Source organism: Trifolium pratense, linkage group LG3 (assembly GCF_020283565.1).
Source record: "Trifolium pratense cultivar HEN17-A07 linkage group LG3, ARS_RC_1.1, whole genome shotgun sequence".
Taxonomy (NCBI): Eukaryota; Viridiplantae; Streptophyta; class Magnoliopsida; order Fabales; family Fabaceae; genus Trifolium; species Trifolium pratense.
In genome coordinates, this window is record NC_060061.1 from 31,742,476 (window position 1) to 31,765,920 (window position 23,445).

Below are 23,445 nucleotides of genomic sequence, written 5' to 3' on the forward strand. Positions count from 1 at the left end.
ATTGATGACGCTTTTATTTGGCCCAGCAACAAAAATGGCTCTTACACAGCCAAAAGCGGTTATAGTTGGCTCCTGTCCCAAAACGACTCAGCTACCACCCCCTCCCTCACTCACTCTTGGACTTGGATTTGGAAGCTTCCCTTACCCAAGAAGATCAAATTTCTCTTTTGGCTGGCCTGCCACAACTCGGTTCCCACCCTCTCATTAATCTACCATCGAAGGATGACCTCATCCTCTACTTGTCCTAGATGTGGTACTCATGACGAGACTTTTCTCCACTGTGTTCGGGATTGTAATTTCTCTAGACCCATTTGGCAGCACCTCAGATTTATATCTCCGAAATTCTTCAACTCTACGGATGTACACGAGTGGCTTAAATTTGGCTCTTCGGGTTCTCAAATTTCTGCTTTCTCCGCTGGCGTCTGGTGGGCTTGGCGCCACCGAAATTTGATGTGTTTACAGAATGAAACTTGGTCTATTAATCGTCTTTCCTTTAATATTCAAAGTATGATTGTCACCCTAACCTCTTGTTTCTCATCCCACTCAACTACCAACTCGGAAGAGATACATGTTAAATAGAACGACAATAATCACTCTGGTATCATTCTCAATGTTGATGGAAGTTGCCTCGGATCACCTGTTAGAGCCGGCTTTGGAGGAATTATCAGAAATGACTCAGGCTATTATATGTCAGGTTTCTCAGGTTTCTCAGGTTTCATTCAGGGATCCTCAGACATATTACACGCAGAGTTACTTGCCATCTACCAAGGTCTCACTTTGGCAAAAAATATGGCTATTGATGAGTTGGTTTGCTACTCTGATTCTCTCCACTGCATTAACCTCATAAAAGGTCCCAATATAAATTATCATGTTTATGCCGTGTTGATTCAAGACATCAAGGAGTTGATTTCTCAAAGTAACACTACTATTTGCCACACTTTCAGAGAGGGAAACAATTGCGCGGATTACTTAGCCAAGCTTGGAGCCTCTTCAGATTCTGATCTTACGATTCACGCATCTCCCCCAGAAGGTCTCTTAGATATTCTCCGAAGCGACGCGACTGGAACTTTCTTTCTTAGAGAATAGTTTTCTCCTTTTGTCCTTTGTTTTTATTAGCCTTGTAACAAAAAAAAAAGATAAGATTTAAACTATCTCTTGGATTTGCTTATTAAAAAAGAAAATACCAATTTCTTCTTTTTTATTTTTTTAAGTAGTAGAAACACTCACATACCTGCTATATATAAAATTTAAAAAATGGGGCCTAAGGTTATTTTAAAATACTTTTTTATGGAAGGGGCCTAAGTATATTATAAAGGGCCTAAGATCATGGCCTTTATGGTCCTGCTGCCTTATCCACGGCTCAGGTTGGCATGATTGTCACCCCATTTATAGTTAGTTTTTGCTAAACAATATTATAACAAACATGTTAAAGTGAAGATTATGACCTGAAGATGATGTGATAGTGATACCAATGTTATATTTTAGGCTTAAATGCAGTTTTGCCCCCCTGTTTTGATTAAATCGGAATTTTACCCCCCTGTTTTAAAACGCGGACTTTTACCCCCCCTATTTTATAATTTTTTGGATTTTGCCCCCCCTAAAATTCTGCTTTCAAGTCACAACTTCAAAGCTTCGCACACAACCCAATTTGGATCAATAATTCACCAAACGGATATCGAAATGACCGTAATCGATTTATCTTTCCACAGAATCAAACCCCACTAAATTTGGAGTTACAATGAGAGATTAATTACCGTTTTAGTGAAGGTATGTCCCCCAAAATTCTGCACAAAATCTGCTTTCGAGTCACAACTTCAAAGCTTCGCACACAACTCAATTTGGATCAATAATTCACCAAATGGATACCGAAATGACCGTCGTCGAGTTATCTTTTCACAGAATCAAACCCCATTAAATTTGGAGTTACAAAGAGAAATTAATTACCGTTTTAGTGAAGGTATGTCCCCCAAATATTCTGCACAAAATCTGCTTTCAAGTCACAATTTCAAAACTTCGCGCAGAATTCCATTTGGATCCATAATTCACCAAACTGGTACCGAAATGACCGAAATCGAGTTAGTTTTCCACAGAATCAAACTCCACAAAATTTGGAGTTACAGAGAGAGATTAATTAACATTTTAGTGAAGGTCTGTCCAAATCTATTAATGTATGGAACTACTACTGGTATTTTTGTCATGTCTCTCACCCTGTAGCTCGTTTTTCAATAGTATTTACATTTCCGGAAAGCTAACGAAATTACCCTTGTTGTCATTTAAATTTCGTCAAATTTGGAGTTACGATGTGTTTGGTAGATGATGTTGAATTTAAAGGTCATAAGTATATTTCTGCAAAATTAGTAATTAGACAGACTTTCACTAAAATTGTAATTAATCTATCTTTGTAACTCCAAATTTATTCGAGTTTAATCCTGTGGAAAGCTAACTCGATTATGGTCATTTCGGTATCCATTTGGTGAATTATTGATCCAAATTGAGTTGTGTGCGAAGCTTTGAAGTTGTGACTCGAAAGCAGATTTTGTGCAGAATTTTGGGGGACATACCTTCACTAAAATGGCAATTAATCTCTCATTGTAACTCCAAATTTAGTGGGGTTTGATTCTGTGGAAAGATAACTCGATTACGGTCATTTCGATATCCGTTTGGTGAATTATTGATTCAAATTGGGTTGTGTGCGAAGCTTTGAAGTTGTGACTTGAAAGCAGAATTTTAGGAAGGACAAAATCCAAAAAATTATAAAACAGGGGGGTAAAAGTCCGCGTTGTAAAATAGGGGGGGTAAAATTCCGATTTAATCAAAATAGGAAGGCAAAACTGCATTTAAGCCTATATTTTATTAGTATAATATTGTTGTTGTTGTTTTTTCTTTCAAACATTGACCTTAATAATGATGAACCTAAAAATGAAGTCAAAGAAACTTTATGCCATTTCAATTGTTTATCATTGACGCAATTATCGATAATTGTCAAAGAAACTTTGGAATGTGCATGAACAAATTTGATTATGCTGGTTTGAAAACTCGATAATTGTCACATTATAGTCCTATGAAATTTCAACTATTAAAATCAATATTTAAAATTAAAAATAAAATTAAGTGAGATTAAATTTGAATCGGTGAGATTTAAACCAAAGAAGATCCGGTGAAAATCTCACTAATTCGTTCCCCTTATCTACATATACATTACATAGCATATTGCTTTCATATTTCGTATAGCCAATAATGGAATGAAATGCACTCCACAAACTCTGTAGATTAAAAGTTTATCAACACGTTTGACTCGACTTTTTTTCAACATTAATGCTACTTTAAGAATAAAGTTAAAATTATGAGTTTTTAAAATAAAGCGAAAGTTGTTCGGTAAATTCAAATTTTTTAGCTTAACTTTTTTTTCTTTTTTTGGCTTAAATGCACTTTTGGTCTCTATATTTTGGTTTTTGTGAACTTTTAGTCCCCTATTTTAAAATTCAGCATTTTGGTCCCCTTAGTTTAAAAGTCAACATTTTTTTTAGTCCCCCTCTCATTTTAATGAGGTGGCACTGCATTTGCTGATGTGGCAATAAATAGAAAAAAAAAACTTTGCATGTCATTATATTATTTCTTTATTTTTTAAAATTAAAACTAATAAAATTAAAATTACAAATATTTGTTTGTTTTGTAAAAACAAATCTGATTCTTCATGTTCAAAGAATGAAGAATCCTAAAATTAATACCCAATCTTCATCTTCTACAATACCCATTGGTGGAGAATTGTAGAAGATGAAGATTGGGTATTAATTTTAGTGTTTTTCGTTCTTTGAACATGAAGAATCAAATTTGTTTTTACAAAAAAAAACAAATATTTGTAATTTTAATTTTATTAGTTCTAATTTTAATTTTAAATGATAAAGAAATAACATAATGATATGGAATTTTTTTTTTTCCTATTCATCATTGCCACACCAGCAAATGCAGTGCCACCTCATTAAAATGAGAGGGGGACTAAAAAAAATGTTGACTTTTAAAACTAAGGGGACCAAAAAGCTGAGTTTTAAAATAGGGGAACCAAAAATTCACAAAAATCAAAATAAGGGGACCAAAATTGCATTTAAGTCTTTTCTTTTATAGATGGAATTTAGATTTAGGGTCCGTTTGGTATGATGGAAAGAAAATGAGAGAAAAGAAAATTACGCAAACCAGTAAATTAATCTGGACTAAATCCATCAAACCAAACAGAGTGTTAGAGAATCCACCGCTCATGCAAAGCAATATCAGGTAGAACTACCAATCTATTATAAGAAAAAAAATATTTAATCCAATATTTAATTAAAATTTCAGGTTGAATTGTCAATATCTGATAAAACTATTGTTTTTATTAAAAAGGTTAAATACATTTAGAGGTATTTTAAGTTTAATATTTGTAACATGTTATTCTTTTAAATTTTTTAAATCTAATTGGTTCTTTAAATTTATAATATATTAGACGTTTATTTTTTTGTTACATACTTAAATGCATTTGGCCTATTAAAAAAATATTAAAAGAATGAATTATTTAAAATTAAATACAAATTTAATAGGAAAAAAAACAGTGTGTATACAAATAATTTTTTTGGACAAAATGTATGTAAATAAAATTGATAACGTCTGTTTACGTTGGAATTTGGTAAACAACCGCTAGTTTAAGTATTTAAACTCGCGAGATCAACTAGTAAATCTCAGGACAATTTTGTGTTTATTCGCTTCAAGAAAACTGTTTGAATGTTCGTTTGAATAAGGAAACAAACATTTAGGAATTAAAATATTTTAAAGCATACAAGAGAAACTAATTCGAATCGCCTCGAAGTAGCAGTTTCTCAAGCAAGTATCTGGATTCAGACTTAGAAAAAATTACTGGAAAACAAATTGCATTGCATTGAATGAAAAACAATTACAAATAAAGATGGTTCACAAAACATACATTTCTCCTTCGAATTCCGTTCGTTCGATCGCTGAGTACTTAGAATTTTTTAGAGAGAATGTTTGTATAAATTTTGTGACCCCAGTTCTGAATGAAAAACTGCTATAAATACTACTACAAAGTGGTAACTGTTCTTCGATCATCTGGACGCTCCTCCATTTGCCACGTCGACCACGTTTTCCACTTTCATCTTTCATTCCTTCAGCGCGCGCCAAGGCCTTTTGGGCCGTTCGTTGTTTCTTTTTTGGGCTTGGCCCAACTATCTCTCGATTCGATTTTGCGCCTTCGATAGCCTTCTGGTAAAACCAAAACTATACGCATCCTCTACAGCTTTCGAAACGCTTTTCTGCTTCGACATAGGGAGTTCTCGACACCAACTTTGAAAGTTTTGTTTTGATAATATAACCTCCAAAATAAATATTGGACCCACCAATTATATTTAATTGATAAATACCAAATTTATGTCCAACAAATTGCCCCCCAAAAATGCCATTTTCGACGGTGTCTATCGAAAGAGGAAGTGGCATTTTTGAAAGTATTAATGGATAACTTTCTTTTCCATTTATCTCTCCTATCGTTTAGGCTGCCATTCAAAACTTTGGATTGGCTCCAAAACTTGTTTTTTTTTTTTTCTTTTCACCTGTCAAGGGGTTTGGACACTTGTCAACATAAGAAGTTGAAAAACTTTGCTATTTTCCTCAATCTGTGTGCCTCTATAAATAGCCAGATTCTTCCTTTATTGCGTTTTTCTCCAATTTTCGCTCTGTCAACTGTTCATCTTCTTCTTCATCTTCTGCGATTCTTTCTTGAATTCTTGCTTTCAAAAGACTTCTTGTTCTCACCTTTCTGCTTATCACCCAGTCATTAACTTTCTTTTCACTCGGATTTTCCTCAACCGTTGCAAACAACCTGCGATTCCCAAATTTAACCCTAATCACCATTCTTTCACGCCATCTTTATACCTTCATCAATGGCGTCAGATTCAGGTGTCAGAAAATTCCTTCCTTACGCCGGTAAGTGGACCGCCGCCACTCTTTCTTCTTACGATGAGAATGTGGTTCCAGAACCATCGTTGCGTCTGGACTTGCAAAAGTTTTGGGAAAGTCAATTAATCTTTCCTTATTCTGTTGATAACCTTGTGCATGCGTTTGGGGGACCCAAACCAAGTGATAAAAGCCGTAATTCCAAGGTTCTGTCTATCTTTCCTGTTTATAAACCTTGTGTTCCTAGGGTTTTCATTAGTGAACCCTATAATTTTAGCTATATCAAGGCGCCTAACAGAGTGTTTCGATCAGCTCCTTCTTTGAATGATCAATACCTTGGCTGGTTAGACAGGGTACAACGTGACAAAGCTGACATTTGGCAAGCTTGTGGCATTTATGACCTTATTCAACTTTCTCGGACAGGCCTTAAATATCAGCAAGAGATGATTATTGCTGCTTTACACTTCTTTGAGTCTTCCACCAACACCTTCCACTTCGAATGTGGCATGATGACTCCTACACTGCTGGATGTTGCTGCCATTACTGGCTTATCGCCTCTTGGCGACACTTATGATCCTTGCAAAGCTTCCGACACTATCAAATTCGACTTTCGAAACAAGTCTTACTCTAAATACATCGTGGAGAATCGAAAGACTAGTGATGAAGTAAGTGATGAAGAGCACATCGCTTTCTTAACCTTATGGCTATCGCAGTATGTCTTCTGCACTCAATCTCTCCAAGTAGCCAAGAAATTCATCCCTATGGCTATTCAATTACATGAGTGCCAGCAATTCAACTTCGCTCGACTTATTCTTGGATGTCTTTATGAATCCATGAGGGATGCTTGTGAACATCTTAAAAGAACAGGTGATGGATCCACCTTTTTAGGTGCTGGCCCTTTCTGGTTACTGCAATTATGGCTAACTGCCACTTTTCATGCTGAGCTTGACCTTTTCTTGCCTGAGCCATACTATGAGGAATCAAGAACACGTCGAGTCGAAGGCACGAGGTTGGCGAGAATGGTGCCTAGGGAAAGAGGCCTTGGTTATGATGTGGCTTTCCAACAGTATTTTAATACTTTTCTCAGCCTGAAGAAGTTCAAGCCTAGCTTTGCTCCCTTTGTGGATAGGCCACTTGGTCCTCCTTGGTTTACTCACAGATTTCCTTCTCCACCAGAATTTGAGATGGTAACCAACAGCATTTGGAATGCTTACTTGATGCCTACAGTCTTGTCTTGTCGAATTGGCTTGACCTCTGGAGATTTTGGGTTAGTTGGCTACTTCCCAAACTTGGTGTCTCGCCAATTTGGCTTAACTCAAATACTCCCTAAGAGCATATATTTGGAAGAGAGGGAGGTTTGTTTAGGCAAGCATGGCATGACAGAACCACAGTTCCATTCATTCTTGAACCACTTCAATCAGCCTTCTTATGAGCTTACCCCATTCGACTTCGCTCCCTCACATGCCTGCACTAGGGAATTTTTTACCTGGTGGTCTCGACACTATGAAGGACGCCTGGTTGACAAGACTGCCTTACTCACTGCTATCTCTAATGGGTTCGACTCATCTATTTTGAACAAGATTAAGTCGAAATTGAACGCCAGAGGTATTCTTTTAGTTTTACTTTTACTTGCATCATTTTTACCTTGCGTGCTTTTCTCTTATGCGCACCTCTTCGATGCAGGGAGTAAGTCGAAGGCAGGTTCCAGCGACTCTAGTAAGCCTCTTCCTCCACCATCTAAGGTTGAACTACAGGTAGGCTTTTATCTTCTTGTAGCTTCTCACACTTCTGTAAGATTTCTATGTTAACTTTGATATGCCCTTCCTAGATTGCTTCACGCAAGAGGCCTCATTCAACTGGAACTCCTTCTGTCTCGAAAAAACAAAAGCCTGTTCCAGCCACTTGTTCGAGTGCTCCAGATAAGGTACTTATCTAGCAAAAGACTTTTCTCTTCTTTTCCTTACCTGCGAACTTACGGAGTTGTGGCTTGCAGGATATTCCTGTTCTCTCGACCATCCCTGAGCATACTACCGCTGCTACCACTCAAGATCTTTTTCCCAGTGCTGAACCCATTACTGATGAGAAAAAGAAAAAGAAGAAGAAGAAGAAAGAGCGCCAAACCAACCAAGAAAGTACTCCTGAGCGCAAGTCCTCTGAGATTGAGGCACAAACTGATACTCTGGCATCACCTGAAGATCCTCCTTTGGAACAATCGGAGAGGAAGAAAAAGAAGAAAAAGAAGCAGAAAAAATCTCCTGCTGCAACTACTGTTGTCGAGGCTTCTGCTACTGCAAAAGAAACAACTTCGCAACCTGAAGCTTCTGCTACCCCTCACACCCAAGTAAGCCATTCTTATTTCTTGTTACTTCTCCAGCTTTTGGCTATGTTACTCATTCTTTCATGGTTTTATTTGTTTCAGCCACAAAACTCTGTTCAAGTTATTTCTCAGGATGAGCCTACTCCTAGCAAAGCGGCTGAAGGGATGGTCGAAGGACCAAGTGGTACGCATCCTGCAAGTGTGGCAGAAAAACCTTCATCTCCTCAGCCTGTCGAAACGGCCGTCCTTACTGAAACCTCATCACCACCCAAAGCTCCTGGCTCGCCTCACCACGCTTTCGAAGATGATACCCTTAAGCCTAGCAATGAAGGGGACCAACTTGATCAAGGCCTACCGCAACAAAATCCTTTGACGAACCCTGCCCAAGTATTAGCTGAAAATGATCCTCCAACCAATTTTCAAGTTGACCCTGCTGCCAACCTTTCCAGTGAACAAAGGCCAACCGTTGATGGCGAACATTCCACTACCAATCAACCACAACCAAGTGGGTCAAACCATGAGTCCAGTTCACCCAGTGCTGGCACTTTCGACTCTGAAGATGGGAACTCCTATATTGGTGATTCACTTGGTGAAGAGGGAACTTCCGTGTCGAAACCTCCTCCTACTGTTGTCTTACCGGCTGAACTTGCCAAAGAGCTAAGAGATTTAACCCCGGCAGATGCACTCAACAAGCTTTTATCAAGTCATGGCGCCTCTAGCTCTGCTGTTGGGAACACGGAAGATAAGGAAGATGCACTTGCGCAAGAACAGTTTGAGCACGAAATCAGATTTAGGCGAGAGATCCTTAATGGGGATATGCTGGGCCTGCTTGAACATGATTCTTCTATATACTACAATATCAAAGCCCTTTTTCGCAAGCTGCAGAACCCAAGGACTGACGAAGCCATGTTCCTTCTAGTGACTCAGGCTGAAACCTTTTTAGAACAATTCGTTAGTCAATCTCAGCTCCTAACCAGGACTAGCAGCCTTTTGACATCTCTGCTTGCCACCCAGCAACACCATTTCGAACAAGCTAATAGTTGCAATGCAGAGGTCACAACTATCAAGGCTGCCTCTGATGAAGCTCTTGAGCAACTTGTGGCTTGTGAGAACAATATTGCTCAATGGCAATCTGAAATCGAAGCGCTAAAGGCAAAGATTCGACAAGAGGAGGCTAAGATGGAAAAGCTAGCTGCAGTGGCCATTGAAGCACAAAAGGTTAAGCTTGATGAGCTAGCACGTGAAGGTATCCAACACTACAGTGATGGTCTGGCTGTCCAGAAGCGAGTTGAGCACCTTGCTAGTGATAAGGAAATGCTACAACGTAAACTGGCGTCCATTCGAACTCAGTATTACCAATTTCAAGCGGCCAATCGAAAGCCTCCTTCAACATCCCAACAACAACCTTGACTTTATAAATTTTCCTTTTAGTCTCAAGTTTTTGTTATTTTTGGATGTCGTAATTGTAAATCTTTTAACACTAGCAACCGTCGAACAATGTCGTACATGCTTTTTTAGATGTATGCCCTTTTTGGCCTTTTATGCTGCATGTTCATATATTTGCTGAGTATTTTATTTTTCTTGTTGCTTGCTTTCCCTCTTTTGGGCTATTCTCCCAAGCCTTATTAATGACACTTTGTAAGGAATGAAGCGAACATGTTTCCAAAGCAGTCAACATAATTAACTACATGGCTTTGAGCATTAATGCAATGGCCTTTCCTATGCAAACTGAACGTGGTTAGTTGTAACTGCCCAGTCATTAACGCGTCTTAATTCTTCTATAAATACCCACACCTTGCAACTCTTTTTGCTCGTCACTTCATACAAACTAACGCATCAACACCTCCCCACCAAGAATGGATAACAAGAAAGATCTTCCTTCCTCTACCCCGGGCTCAAGCACACCACGTCCTCTTGGAAGGGGACGAATCAAGATTCCAGCTTCCAAACCTCCACGCACTAGAATCCTTCGCCCTAGGCCGGCACCAGCCAAGGTAGTAGAAACCATCATTCTCTCTTCTGATTCTTCAAGCTCTAGTTCAGATGATGAAGATGAGGATTACCTTGAGTTCCTCAGTACCCTAGAGCCTGATGAAGAATACCCAGGAACTCCAACTCCTTCTTCTGAGGATGAAGACTCTCAGATCTCAGAACTTTCCAATTCTGATTCAAAGGATGAGGGGACTCGGGTTCAGGGTAAACCTTAAGTGTTTATCTTTCAACATTCAACCATTTCTTGTATTTTCTTGAACATTCTTGAATGATTGGTTGTATTGTTGATTTTGTATGAATAAAAATTGATTCTTGGCATTTTCTTTTACCATTTCGCAAATTTTATTCTTACGTTATTCATTTTTTATGGTTATTTCTTGCAACATTGGCTTGTATTTCTTTAAATATTTGCCATTCATGTTGACTGAACGTTTCTCAGGAGTTAACTCTTCAATCTCATAAGCTCCATTTGACAACACTTGAGAAATCTTAAATGGTCCTTCCCAATTGGGTGACCATTTTCCAAAGACTCGATCTCGCCTGTCCATGGGGAGGATGACTTTCCAAACTAAGTCTCCTACGTCAAAGAGTTTGGATTTAACCCTTTTGTTATATGCTCTAGCAATTCGTTCTTTTTGTCGAATCAAAGCATCTAACGCCTGCAACCTTTCCTCATCCACGTCTGTTAACTCATCTAACATTATGTTCTCATAGTGATCAGGAGGTAGTTCCCATTGCCTTTGTACTCGAATCGACTGCATCATTATTTCAACAGGTAACACGGCATCGTGACCATATGTTAGTCGAAAAGGTGTCGAACCTGTTGACTCTTTAGGGGAATTCCTACATGCCCATAGGACTTGATCCAAGGTCTTATGCCAATTCTTTGGCTTTTGGGCAACGTGCTTCTTAATTAAACTAATTATAACCTTGTTGGCTGCTTCAACTTGGCCATTTGCTTGAGCATAGTAAGGCGTCGAAGTCATTAGCTTAAAACCCAATTGTTCAGCAAAATCTTGCATCTTTCGACCAACAAACACCGTTCCTTGGTCTGTAGTGATCGTCTCAGGAAGCCCAAACCTATAAATAATATGGTCTTGGATAAAATTGATCACTGTCTCCTGATCCACATTCGTCAGGGCAACAGCCTCTATCCATTTGGTAAAATAATCAATCCCAACTAGTATATAACGTTGGTTCTTGGATGACGCGGGCCTTATCTCACCAATTAAATCTAAAGCCCAGCCTCTAAAAGGCCAAGGTTTGATAATCGAATGCAACTCACTGGCAGGGACGTGTTGTATCCCCGCGTGTTTTTGACACTCTTGACAACCTTTCGCATATTCTATGCAGTCCTTAAGCATGGAAGGCCAATACAAACCCTGTCGAAACAAAAGCCATTTCATCTTGTGGCCTGCTTGATGGGCACCACAGGCTCCACTATGGGCATTTGAAACTGCTACATACGCTTCGTTTTCATTTAGGCATTTCAACAAAACCCCTTCAGGAGTCTTCTTAAATAGTTCATTTCCCATGATTGTGTAATTCAAGGCTCTATACTTAACCTTCCTATCGGCTGTACCTGTTGGATTTTCTATGTATTTAACAATGGGTTGTCTCCAATCCGTGTCAGCCAAATTGTCAATCACAAAGACTTCAGTCATTACTTCATCAAAATGTGCATCAGCCATTTCGGACTCCCTTTCGCCATTTGGTTCATTTGCCCCCAGCTGATAGGGTATTACCTCACATGAGATTAGTTTTTCTTTAATTTCAACTATCTCATCTAATTTTTTCCCCGTTACCTTATAACCAGAAGCTATTTGGGCTAAGTCATTTGCTTCTTGGTTTTCGATCCGAGGCACGTGTTGAATGTCGCACGAATCAAACCGTTTTAGTAACGAGAAGGCAATGACAAAGTATTTCATCAAATGTTCTTGAATGCATTTGTATTCCTTTGTCAATTGTTTTATTACTAACTCAGAATCTCCTCTGATTTTAACATGTTTTGCCCCCAAGTCCAAAATAATCTTTAGACCTACAATTAAAGCCTCGTACTCGGCTTCATTATTGGAGCATGTTCCATTAATCTTGTACTTAAATTTTGTTGGAATCTTTAAAGGAGAAATGATTAAGATTCCAACTCCTGTACCATGTTTGTGCTTCGAGCCATCGAAGTACAACATCCAAGGTTCATGTTCTACATATGTTATTGAGGTCTCAGTCACCGAGTGGTCAACGAGAAAATCAGCCACTACTTGACCCTTTACAGCCCTCAGGGGTTGGTAAGTCAATGAATATTCAGTTAAAGCTAAAGCCCATTTCCCAATTCGACTATGCAAAATTGGTTTTAACAACATGTGCTTAATGATGTCAAAATGAGAATAAACATAAACATGAACTGGTTTGATATATTGCTTCAGTTTGGTACAAGAGAAATACAAACATAGACAAAGCTTTTCAATTGGACTATATCTAGTCTCAGCATCATTCAAGATTCTACTTAGATAGTAAATAGCCTTTTCTACGCCATTTTCATCCTCTTGTGCGAGCATGCTTCCAATAGTCGAATCTGATGTTGCGATGTACAACTTCATTGCTTTGTTTCGAATAGGAGGCATTAAAGTTGGAGGCTTCGACAAGCATGCCTTAATATCATCAAATGCCTTTTGTTGTTCCATTCCCCATTCAAATACATCACCTTTCTTGAGCCTCAGCAGTGGAGAAAAAGGTTGAGCTTTACCACTTAGGTTTGATATAAACCTTCTCAAGAAATTGACCTTTCCTAGCAAAGATTGAAGCTGTTTCTTCGTTCCTGGAGGTTCTGTCTCCATGATAGCCTTTGTCTTATTTTGGTTAATTTCTATGCCCTTCTTATGCACAACAAAGCCAAGGAAATCTCCTGCATGTACACAAAAAGCACATTTCAGTGGATTCATTTTTAATCCACATTTTCTCATTCTTTCGAACGATTTTTTAAGATGTTCGATATGTTCATCCTGGGAAGCGGATTTCACAACAATATCATCAATATAAACCTGCATAAATATTTCGATAAATCATGAAAAATTAAGTTCATAGCTCTTTGGTATGTTGCTCCAGCATTTTTCAATCCAAAAGGCATCACCACCCACTCATAGGTGCCTAAAGCACCAGGGCAACGAAATGCGGTTTTTGGCACATCATCTTCATCAATAAAGATTTGATTATAACCTGAATAGCCATCTAACATACTCAAATATTCATGCCCTGCTGCTGAATCAACTAACATTTCGGCTATAGGCATGGAATATTCATCCTTAGGTGTAGCATTATTCAAGTCTCTAAAGTCTATGCAAACCCTAAGTGATCCGTTTTTCTTAATAACAGGAACAATGTTAGCTAACCATTCCACATACCTGGTTGTTCGAATGAACTTGCATTTGAGCAACCTTTCAATTTCTGCTTTGATCTTTGTCATGATTTCTGGTGCAAACCTCCTTGGAAGCTGCTTTACAGGTTTCTTATCTGGTCGAAGGGGTAGCCTATGCTCCACAAGATTTCTGCTTAACCCAGGCATTTCGTTATAGTCCCATGCAAAGCAATCTCTGTATTTCTTAAGCAACTCGACCATTTTTTCTCTTAAGGTTGGGTCTATATTGGCACTAATGTAAGTTGGCCTTTTAACAGAGCCATCTCCAATATCAACCTCCTGCAAAGGGTCTTGGGCTTGCATTCTCTGAATCGAACTATGTGGATCTTTCTCAAAACCCAAAGGCTCATCATCATAGATGCAATCTAACCTTTGCTTGTTCCCATCATTTACTTCACTAGCCTCCAAGGCCAGTTCGTTCCTTAAGTCATCGTTGGCTTCGACAGCCATATTTTCTTGAACATTAATGGCCTCAAGAGCCATTTTGATTCTATTCTCGGCTGCGTAAGCCGTAATTCGATCCCATGCTGGGGACTCAATCATCAAACTCATCATGGTTGACCCATCCAGATACTGGTGGGTATGCATCCTCACATAAGGGTTTCTCTATATCTTCCCTTTCCCAACAAAAGCCATGGGTTGGATGCAACTTAACTGAGTGGTATACATTTTTTGATACCACTTCATTTGGATCGAAGGCAGCATCTTGCTCACCACAAGGAGCAATCGAAGCCAGGTTTTTGTCGAAATTCTGTAAAGTCACAGTGCCTGTCTCTGAAACATATGCACTCTGATCTGCTTCTACATTCTCGACTAAACCATCTTCTCTCCAGATGATTAATCTTTGGTGCATGGTTGAGGGAACAGCTCCAACACCATGTATCCATTCTCTACCTAATAACAGATTGTAATTAGGCTTGGCAGCTATGACCATAAACAAGGTCTTTCGAACTGTACTACCAACACAAACTTCCAACTGCACTGCCCCCAGGGAATGACCAGTTTTTCCTTCATAGTTGGCCAACACCACATTGTGGGAATGAAGGTCTGTGTCATAGAGACCTAATTTCTTCAACATGAAGTGAGGCATGATATTCACCACAGCTCCTCCATCCACTAAGACTTTATTGATTCCCACGTTATTCACTTTTGCCCTGATGAACAAAGCCTTCAAGTGGTTTTGCATTCCCAGATCTGGCTTTTCGAAGACAGCTTTTTGCTCTTCGACACAACCATTTTGCATAACATAATAACACATTGGCTTATGATCAGCCAAATTGAGGGCTTCGAAGTCCTCTTCCAGCTCATTGACTTCAGTAGGTATATCATATTCCAGTGGCAGAATCGACACCACATTGACCATGACATCAAAATCAGACCCCTCATCCAGGAGATCATCATCCTCCATGTCATCCTCATCTTCTGCCCCTCCTTGGGCATTTTCAGCTATTGGCTCTTCCAATATTATGGAAAGCCTCTCCTTTACTGGCCTCTTGGCCATTTCAACCTTTTCAGCCTTCTGGGTTGCTACAGCCTTGCCCCCAGCCTCAGCCTCTTTTGTTGTCAACTTTTGTTTCCTCTGGAACCTTCGCCACTGAGTGCGGGTCATAGGATTTTTTCCCTTATAGTTATTCCTATAAGAGTATTTGTTGACTTCAGTGGCAGCATTCACTTTTTCCTTCCCAGCTACCACTTTTGAACCCTTGGGTTCAGATACAATGTTCACATTAACATTGCTAGAGCTTCCATTTTCCATCATCCTTCGATTGAAAGTGACGTACTGTCCACTCACCCATTGGTTAACAGGTGCTCTCCCAGATGGTTTGAAAGTGTTTTGGGGGCCTAGCCTTTGCTGGATCGAAAGGCCTTTGGTAATAGGCTTTCCCCAGTTGGCCCCTTTGTAAGGCCAAGCTTTTTGATTTGGCCTAGATTTTGGCCATTTTCTCTTGTTTTCAGCATAAGGTACAACACTTTGAAGGCCTGCAGCAGCCTCTTTGTCACACACAGCACTGCATCTAGGGCAAAGCATCACTTCAGCATTCTTCAGCTTGCACCTATTTAGGAAGTCCACCAATTCTTCCTCAGCATTGGGGTACACCTCACGTACCCTCTTTTCATACTCCTCTTCAGGCACAGCCTTGATTGGAGCAGCAGCGTCTATCACTTCAACCATGTTGCAGTCATAGACTTCGACATAGGTAGCGTCTGCAGGTGGCAAGGGATCTGAATCTACCTTCATTGGAGGCTTTGCCTTATCAGCATACTTCAGCCTTCCTTCATTCAGCGCTTTTTGCACCAAATCCCTGAAAACAACACATTGATAAGTTTTATGTCCCAAATAATTATGAAACTTACAATAACCTCTTTTCTTTCTTTGTTCTATTGGTGGTATTTTCATATCTTTTGGCACAATAATTTGGCCGTCAGTCACCAATAAATCAAAAATCTCATCACATTTAGTAATGTCGAAAGTATAAGTCTTTGTAACAAACTTATCATTTTTTGGTTCGATAGGATTTTTTCCATTCGACGGCCTCAACAATTTGCAAGTGTAAGGAGGCCCAGGCTTTAATTCAGCCACATTAATATCACTATCATCGAAATCTAAGTATTCATCACTCGTTTCATAATCAATTTCATTATCATAGGAATCAACAAAACCTATTTCTTTCTTTTTCTGAAACTTAGAATTTCTAACTTTTTCAGCTTTTAACCTTTCGATTTGTCTCACTCTATCAGCCAACTGTGACATGTCTCGAAGGTATTGGGTATCCAATTTCTTTCGAATTGAATAATCTAACCCACCAGCAGCCATTTCCACTAACTCGTGTTCAGGCACTTGAGTAAAGCACCTGGATTTCAGCAAACGAAACCTATTTAAATAGTCATCAATTGACTCTTGGTTTTTTCTTTTTACACTGGCTAACTCTTTCAGACTTATCTTGGTCTGGCCCATATAAAATTGCTCGTGGAAAATCCTTTCCAATTGGGCCCAACTATTGATCGAATTGGGAGGCAAAGTTGTAAACCAAGCAAATGCATTCTTGGTAAGCGAATTAGGAAAATACTTCATTCGCAAATTTTCATTATTCGCCAAATTCCCAGACTCAGCTAGATACCTGGCAATATGTTCTACGGTTGATTCATTAGTGTCCCCAGCAAACTTAGTGTATTTTGGGACTTTCCAACCTCTTGGTAACTCGGTTTGCAGCACATATTCAGTGAAGGCAGAGACAAAGTTTGGCCTTCGACAACCCGTGTTTAGGCCGTTTTGGGCCAAAATCGTTTCGACCATGTTAGCCAAATTGTGTTGGCCAAGCAAATTATTGTTTTGCACCTCTCGCACTACCTCGTCAGGATCCTGGTTCCTCCTAACCATTACCACTGGAGGGTTCTGATGTACCACTTGTGGATTTGGGTTCATAACAGGAGGGTTTTGATGTACTAATTGAGGCATTTGATTAACCTCGTGAGGATAATAGGTTTCCTCTTGTACAACTGGTGTAGGTGTTGGGTTAGGAACTGTTTCAGTAGCCACATAGGTTGGCCTTTGCTGCACTGGAGTCGAAGACATTGCAGGTAGTATTACTTGTGGAGTAATGGGATTTACTCTAGGAGGTGGTGGGGGTGTCCCAAAAAAATCTGCAATTCGACTCATTTGAAATGCCAACATTTGATAACTCTCGTTGGTATTCTGAATTAATGGATTAAACACAGTACCCATTTGTTGTGTTAAGAGATTAACCATTTCATGGTTGCTCTCATCCATTTGTTGTCTCAAAGACAACACAGATGCAGTCGTTAAGGGTGTAGGAGTTACCCTTGACGAAGTATACCTATCAGATTCGAAACTTGGCATCCCTAAACCAAGTGTAGGGGGAGGCCCATACATAAAACCCTGACCTGACGGTGGTTTCGAACGTCCAAAACCAGCAGTTACGGACGGAATTGCCATAGTTGGAATTGGCAAAGTTGGAATAACATCATGCACAGTCGAAATAGTTGGACTGGAGAATATTGGAACATTCACTAACTCAGATGTTACCACACTTTGTGGAGGTGGATCGACTCCACCACTCGAACTTGCTTCGCTACTCATCGCACTAGAACTTGGAGTTTTACTAGGATTAGATCTCTGAGTAGTTTTAACCATAACCTAACTTATCATGAGTTATATGCAAGTAACAAGTTTTTTATTCCACAATATAAAAATAAACACGACTTTAACAAACACAAAACCAGTCCCACTGGGCGTGCCAATTTGTTTACGTTGGAATTTGGTAAACAACCGCTAGTTTAAGTATTTAAACTCGCGAGATCAACTAGTAAATCTCAGGACAATTTTGTGTTTATTCGCTTCAAGAAAACTGTTTGAATGTTCGTTTGAATAAGGAAACAAACATTTAGGAATTAAAATATTTTAAAGCATACAAGAGAAACTAATTCGAATCGCCTCGAAGTAGCAGTTTCTCAAGCAAGTATCTGGATTCAGACTTAGAAAAAATTACTGGAAAACAAATTGCATTGCATTGAATGAAAAACAATTACAAATAAAGATGGTTCACAAAACATACATTTCTCCTTCGAATTCCGTTCGTTCGATCGCTGAGTACTTAGAATTTTTTAGAGAGAATGTTTGTATAAATTTTGTGACCCCAGTTCTGAATGAAAAACTGCTATAAATACTACTACAAAGTGGTAACTGTTCTTCGATCATCTGGACGCTCCTCCATTTGCCACGTCGACCACGTTTTCCACTTTCATCTTTCATTCCTTCAGCGCGCGCCAAGGCCTTTTGGGCCGTTCGTTGTTTCTTTTTTGGGCTTGGCCCAACTATCTCTCGATTCGATTTTGCGCCTTCGATAGCCTTCTGGTAAAACCAAAACTATACGCATCCTCTACAGCTTTCGAAACGCTTTTCTGCTTCGACATAGGGAGTTCTCGACACCAACTTTGAAAGTTTTGTTTTGATAATATAACCTCCAAAATAAATATTGGACCCACCAATTATATTTAATTGATAAATACCAAATTTATGTCCAACAACGTCATTATATCCATGAAAATGTAAATGCGTAAATGTATCAATTTATTATGTAAAGCAAGCATAGTATGCAGAAATAAAAAATCATTTAGATTTTGGGGGGGGGAATAGCTAGAGTCACGACTCATGAATCAATTTTTTAATATATTAAAAATTCAGAAAGGAAAAAAAAAACAAAAAAGAGAAAGAAATGGCAGGGATTGAAGAGAGTTCCAGGAAAAAAACTTAGCGTGTTTTTTTAAAGTAGCTAATTTCTACTTCTATACAAGTACTCTTTGTTCCCATTTTGTCCAATAAAAATAAGTTTTTTTTTTAAAGTATTTCTCTCAAACCTTGTTTGACCCGACTTCTACTTTTATGGAGTAAAAAGTAAAAAAAAAAAAATCCGCCAAACGGTACTTATAATTATTGAGTTTGGTAGTTAGTGAATTGTAGTACTTGTTTTCTTGGTACTTGGTTCAACTCTCATGGTAAACAAAAAACTTGTCAATTTGTTGTAGGAGAAGTAGAGCAGGCGAAAAAGGATTTGGATCATCTCTAATTATTCTCTCATGTTTTCTCTTCTTTTGTTAATCTAATGGTTGACAAATGAGAAAAAACACTTGAGAAGAGAGGGAAAACATCTTTATCATTTGTCAACCATTAAATTAATAAAAAGGAGAGAAAACATGAGAGAATAATTGGAGATGATTCAAATCCGGTGAAAAGATCGTGATTATTGGTTGATGTGTAGTATTTAAGTTCGTTTATTATCACTTTTTAGAAAAACAAATCAGAATTTTTAAAAAACATATAGAAAATATCTTCAAAATGAAAATCTAGTAAAAGTAACTATTCAATTGAAAATCTAGTAAAACTATTGAAATGAAATTGTGCTTCTAGTGTTCTTCCATTCTCTTCAAATCATCTTAATAGAGTATGAATTTGTTCTTTCAAATAAAATAATTAGAGAATGAGTTGGGAAAGTTTTTTTGTGTTGGACATTGATTTTACTTTTATTTTGCCCATATCTACGGCACATTTAACAAATTCAAGAGAAGTATATCTTGCTCATGAGTCATGGAACAAATTCACGAGGCTTGTTTATTTTTCCATGAATCCATACCGTTCATTTCTCCCCTTAAAACATTGTTTGAAAAGCTTTGTAAAACGACAAAGGTATTAAGTCTCTACATATCATTTGAAAAAATTGGAAGAAGAATAAAAAAAAAAAAAAGGAAAACTCATGAAACTAGAAAGAGAGTTGCTCTAAAAATAGTGAGAGGAGTATATATATATATATATATTGGGCTCGTGGGAAATAAAATGAAAGAAAGGTATTGATATTAGAGTTTTACTTTTTGCGCCTCCTAAAATTCCTTACACACTCCCTGAAATTATCAAATTAACCACTCGCTTTCTAGGATGCAAGCACTTTTTGCACTCTAAGTAGCAAGTGGTAATATTTTTAACTTAAATCCAGCATCTGCGCCCCCTTAGATGAAAAAAATATGAAAGAGATCGTATTTTAGAAAGCGGACTCAGTCTGCATTTCCTATCTATAAAGCGAACTCAGTTTGCAGTTTACTATCTATAAAGCGAACTATTTTTTTCATATTTTTTTCATCTAGGGAGCGCATACGTTGAGTTTGAGTATAAAATATTGTTACTCGTTATGTAGAGTGTGAACTAAAACACAGGTCGCTATTTAGAGTGCAAACTCAGTCAGTCTTCTTCCCACGCAAAGGTACTTGAATTTTGATTTTTCCATCAACATTTGCGGCGGAAACTATTTGCCGCAAAGACCTGCACACTGTTTTTGCGGCTGTAGTTTTCAAAATAATTCGCCGCAACGGTTTTCTACCATTACATGGGCTTTTGGCTACCAAACGTCTGTTTTTCTTGTAGTGTTGACCCATAAAGAACACTTTGGTGACTTGTTTTTAGAGATCGGTCAAGAGCCCATGAAAATTTTGTTTGGAGATTAATTCTTCGTTCGCTGAAAAATCAATAAATCAGTAGTTAAAATAATTTTGTGACCGTTTTAGAGACGAATTTTCTCTTGAAAATTGTTTTTTAGCCCCCCGTGTTGCTCTTAACCCCCCCCCCCCCCCCAAAAAAATACCCCTAATTTTGGTCCCTGTTCAACTTGGTTCCTACAATACGAAACAGTAACACACTAAATTTCGTATTTTATGATACGAACACGCTACATTTTGTTTCGTAAATACCATAGAAGTGTCCTATGGCTTCAACAGCAGGTCAAAAATGGCAAAAACAAAGAAAACACATGGTTTTGTAAACTAGGATCCAAAATAATTTTGTTTCGTATTCTACTTTACAAAAACGCTAGTCTTCATTTTCTACTAACCGAAATTTCGTATACCAGTGAATCCACAGGCACTTCATCATTTTGAAGAAAATCTAATTTTAGGGTTATGGAGGGTGATTTTTAGGGTTTCATTCGCAAACAAAAATGGCGAACAGTCGTTTCATTCATGTTTCGTTCACTCCCTTCCATTCGTCTCACTAAATCGCTACAAGAACAAAGGGTTTGGGTTGGAAATTTCCAAATCTTTCACTCATACAAGTAAGATTTCAAAATAATCTCTCTCATCTCTCATTTTCTTGCTTTGGATTATTTTCGTGATTATGTTTTTAACAAGGGTTTTGATTAGGTTTTGAATTCCATGAATTTGGGATGTTAATTAAATTTATGGTATAGGGTTTGTATTTTAAGTTTGGTTTATGTGCACCAAATGTTTGAGAAAATGCTTGAATGAGAGGGTATACTATAGCATAAATTTAAAGATAAACAATTTATGTGTATATACATGTTGTAGTGTAGTTCAAGATTGAGTATGTCTGAACTTTACTTGAATGTATTTATTGTGAAGCAAAGCAAAACATAGCCATTGATGAAATAATTAAGAGTGCTGCAGCATTTGTTTTAGATGGACCCTTTTTTTTTTTTTCTCTAGGTGTCAATTAAGTTACATAGATAGTTCTCTAATGTTCTTCGATTTTCCTTGTTTATAAATTTATTATTACGTCTGAATTGGTGCGAGTGTATTTCATTGAATGAATCTGTGGACCATGCAGTGTACTGTATAGAAAGTACGTAATGGCTAGGTAAAATCATGGCTAACAATTGACACAAAACAAAATACTAGGAAGATGTTGGAGTTGAATTAGTAGCTGATTTAATTTGCATTATGTTGTGTATTTTGTTTTAGGCATGACAGATGAAGTTGGGAGACAAAGAGGTGGAAGGGAAAGCAAAGCACACAACTCTGCACTTAGAGAGGTTGTGAATGTAGATAAAATCCCAGCACGTGGACAATGAACTGGAAGTGGAAGATGAACAACCACCACCACCACCAACAAAACCACGGAGAAGAAATCCGAATTAAGGTTACCATGAAAGGAGTTGCACTAGGAAGCCAAATCAATTCAAGGATAATTACAATTCTTATCAGACTCTCAAAGACTTGTTGTTTAGAATGTTTGGGAGGATTGATTTTCACCATTTGGAAGAGAATTGAAGTAGACAAATTAGGATTTGAAGTAGTAGTAGTAGTTAAGAAATTGGGAATTTCTGATGAGTAAAGAATAGTTTCATCAAGTATATTGGCATTCCTAACTTGAACAAAATATTTTTTTTTTCTACTGGCTGTGGTATCTTAATGAATTGTGGTATCTTTTCTCTGTTTGTAGTATAAACCTAGTGGATCAGCTGATAAGTCAGGAGTTTTCACTGTTGGTGATAAAGTACTTTGTCGATAACTGGTTCATTGGTATTCTAGATTTAAATTTGGTAGCTTTCTCATAGGGAAGACTTTCATTCTAAATTGTGATTCGTGAGAATGGCTAAAAACAAATCTATAAAATGAAGAGTTGGCTTTCAAGAATGGACAACATTGTGCAGCGGTTCCCGAAGTGCAAAACTGGAAAGGGAAAAGGCAGATACATGCTTTTGTCGTAAGCAGCGGTGCCGCGGTGGAGGTTACAGAGTATGTGTGTTATCAATATTGAATTTAACTCCATAATACTATGCTAATAATGTGCTAGGTTAGCTATACATGTTGGGGTTGTTGGAATCATTGTTTCCAAACATGGAGCACGCAAACTTGATTATGTCTCTGCAACTATTATGGCTTTGGATGTATGCGAGAGTAAAGTTCTTAAATAGTAATTTGGTCTATATTATTAGTTAGGAAGATACTTATACAATGTAATTGATTAGTTACAAGTTATATAACGGTTATTGATTATTATGTATATAGTATAGGAAGGTTTACTAACAAATGGATTAAAGATATATATATATAATTGTCAGCCTTTCTACTTTTTTTTTAACCAAGTATAATCAAAGGCAACAGTTTTTAATTGTTCTTTGTTATACAATAAAACCGTTCTTCAAGATAGCCTGTGGGAACGCTTTTTTTGGATTACGCAACGCTTTTTCAGTGTTGCCGTAGAACAAAAAAGGTGTAAGTTAGGATACAAACGGAAACAAGTTCGTATTACAATTTCCAAATGGGGTTCAAGGACAAAGTGGTCAAGATGGGGGCCTGCAGGTAATATAGGAGGGTCTAAAAAGCAATTTTATTTTCTCTTTGACCCAATAATTTCAAATATCATGCTACTAAATTTGTCTCTATAGTGACTAATTTTTTCGGTCACTAATTCAATCACTAACGATATTTTCTCTTTAGGCTCCCTAAGGTTCTTTTTTTTTCCTGGAATTTACTTTTTTGCCCTTCA

The 23,445-nt window shown here is 37.9% G+C and overlaps 1 protein-coding gene and 1 long non-coding RNA gene across 2 annotated transcripts; both read left to right on the forward strand.

Annotated features, from left to right (window-relative positions):
- Positions 1 to 222: 222 nt before the first annotated feature.
- LOC123914959 lies at positions 223 to 1,086 on the forward strand. The gene is made up of 2 exons (XM_045966121.1): positions 223 to 425; positions 624 to 1,086. Exons 1-2 carry the CDS (start codon positions 223 to 225, stop codon positions 1,084 to 1,086), a joined length of 666 nt encoding a protein of 221 aa, XP_045822077.1.
- A 19,788-nt stretch (positions 1,087 to 20,874) lies between these two features.
- Positions 20,875 to 22,959, forward strand: LOC123915851. The gene is made up of 2 exons (XR_006811997.1): positions 20,875 to 21,268; positions 21,915 to 22,959. It is a non-coding gene; the product is annotated as an uncharacterized LOC123915851 (long non-coding RNA).
- The last annotated feature ends 486 nt before the right edge of the window (positions 22,960 to 23,445 follow it).

Excerpts from the sequence above, each read along its gene's own strand:
- LOC123914959 (XM_045966121.1), top strand. The coding sequence starts at position 223 with ATGACCTCATCCTCTACTTGTCCTAGATGTGGTACTCATGACGAGACT. Across the intron at positions 426-623 it reads GCTTTCTCCGCTGGCGTCTG|TTGCCTCGGATCACCTGTTA; the intron begins GTGGGCTTGGCG and ends TGTTGATGGAAG.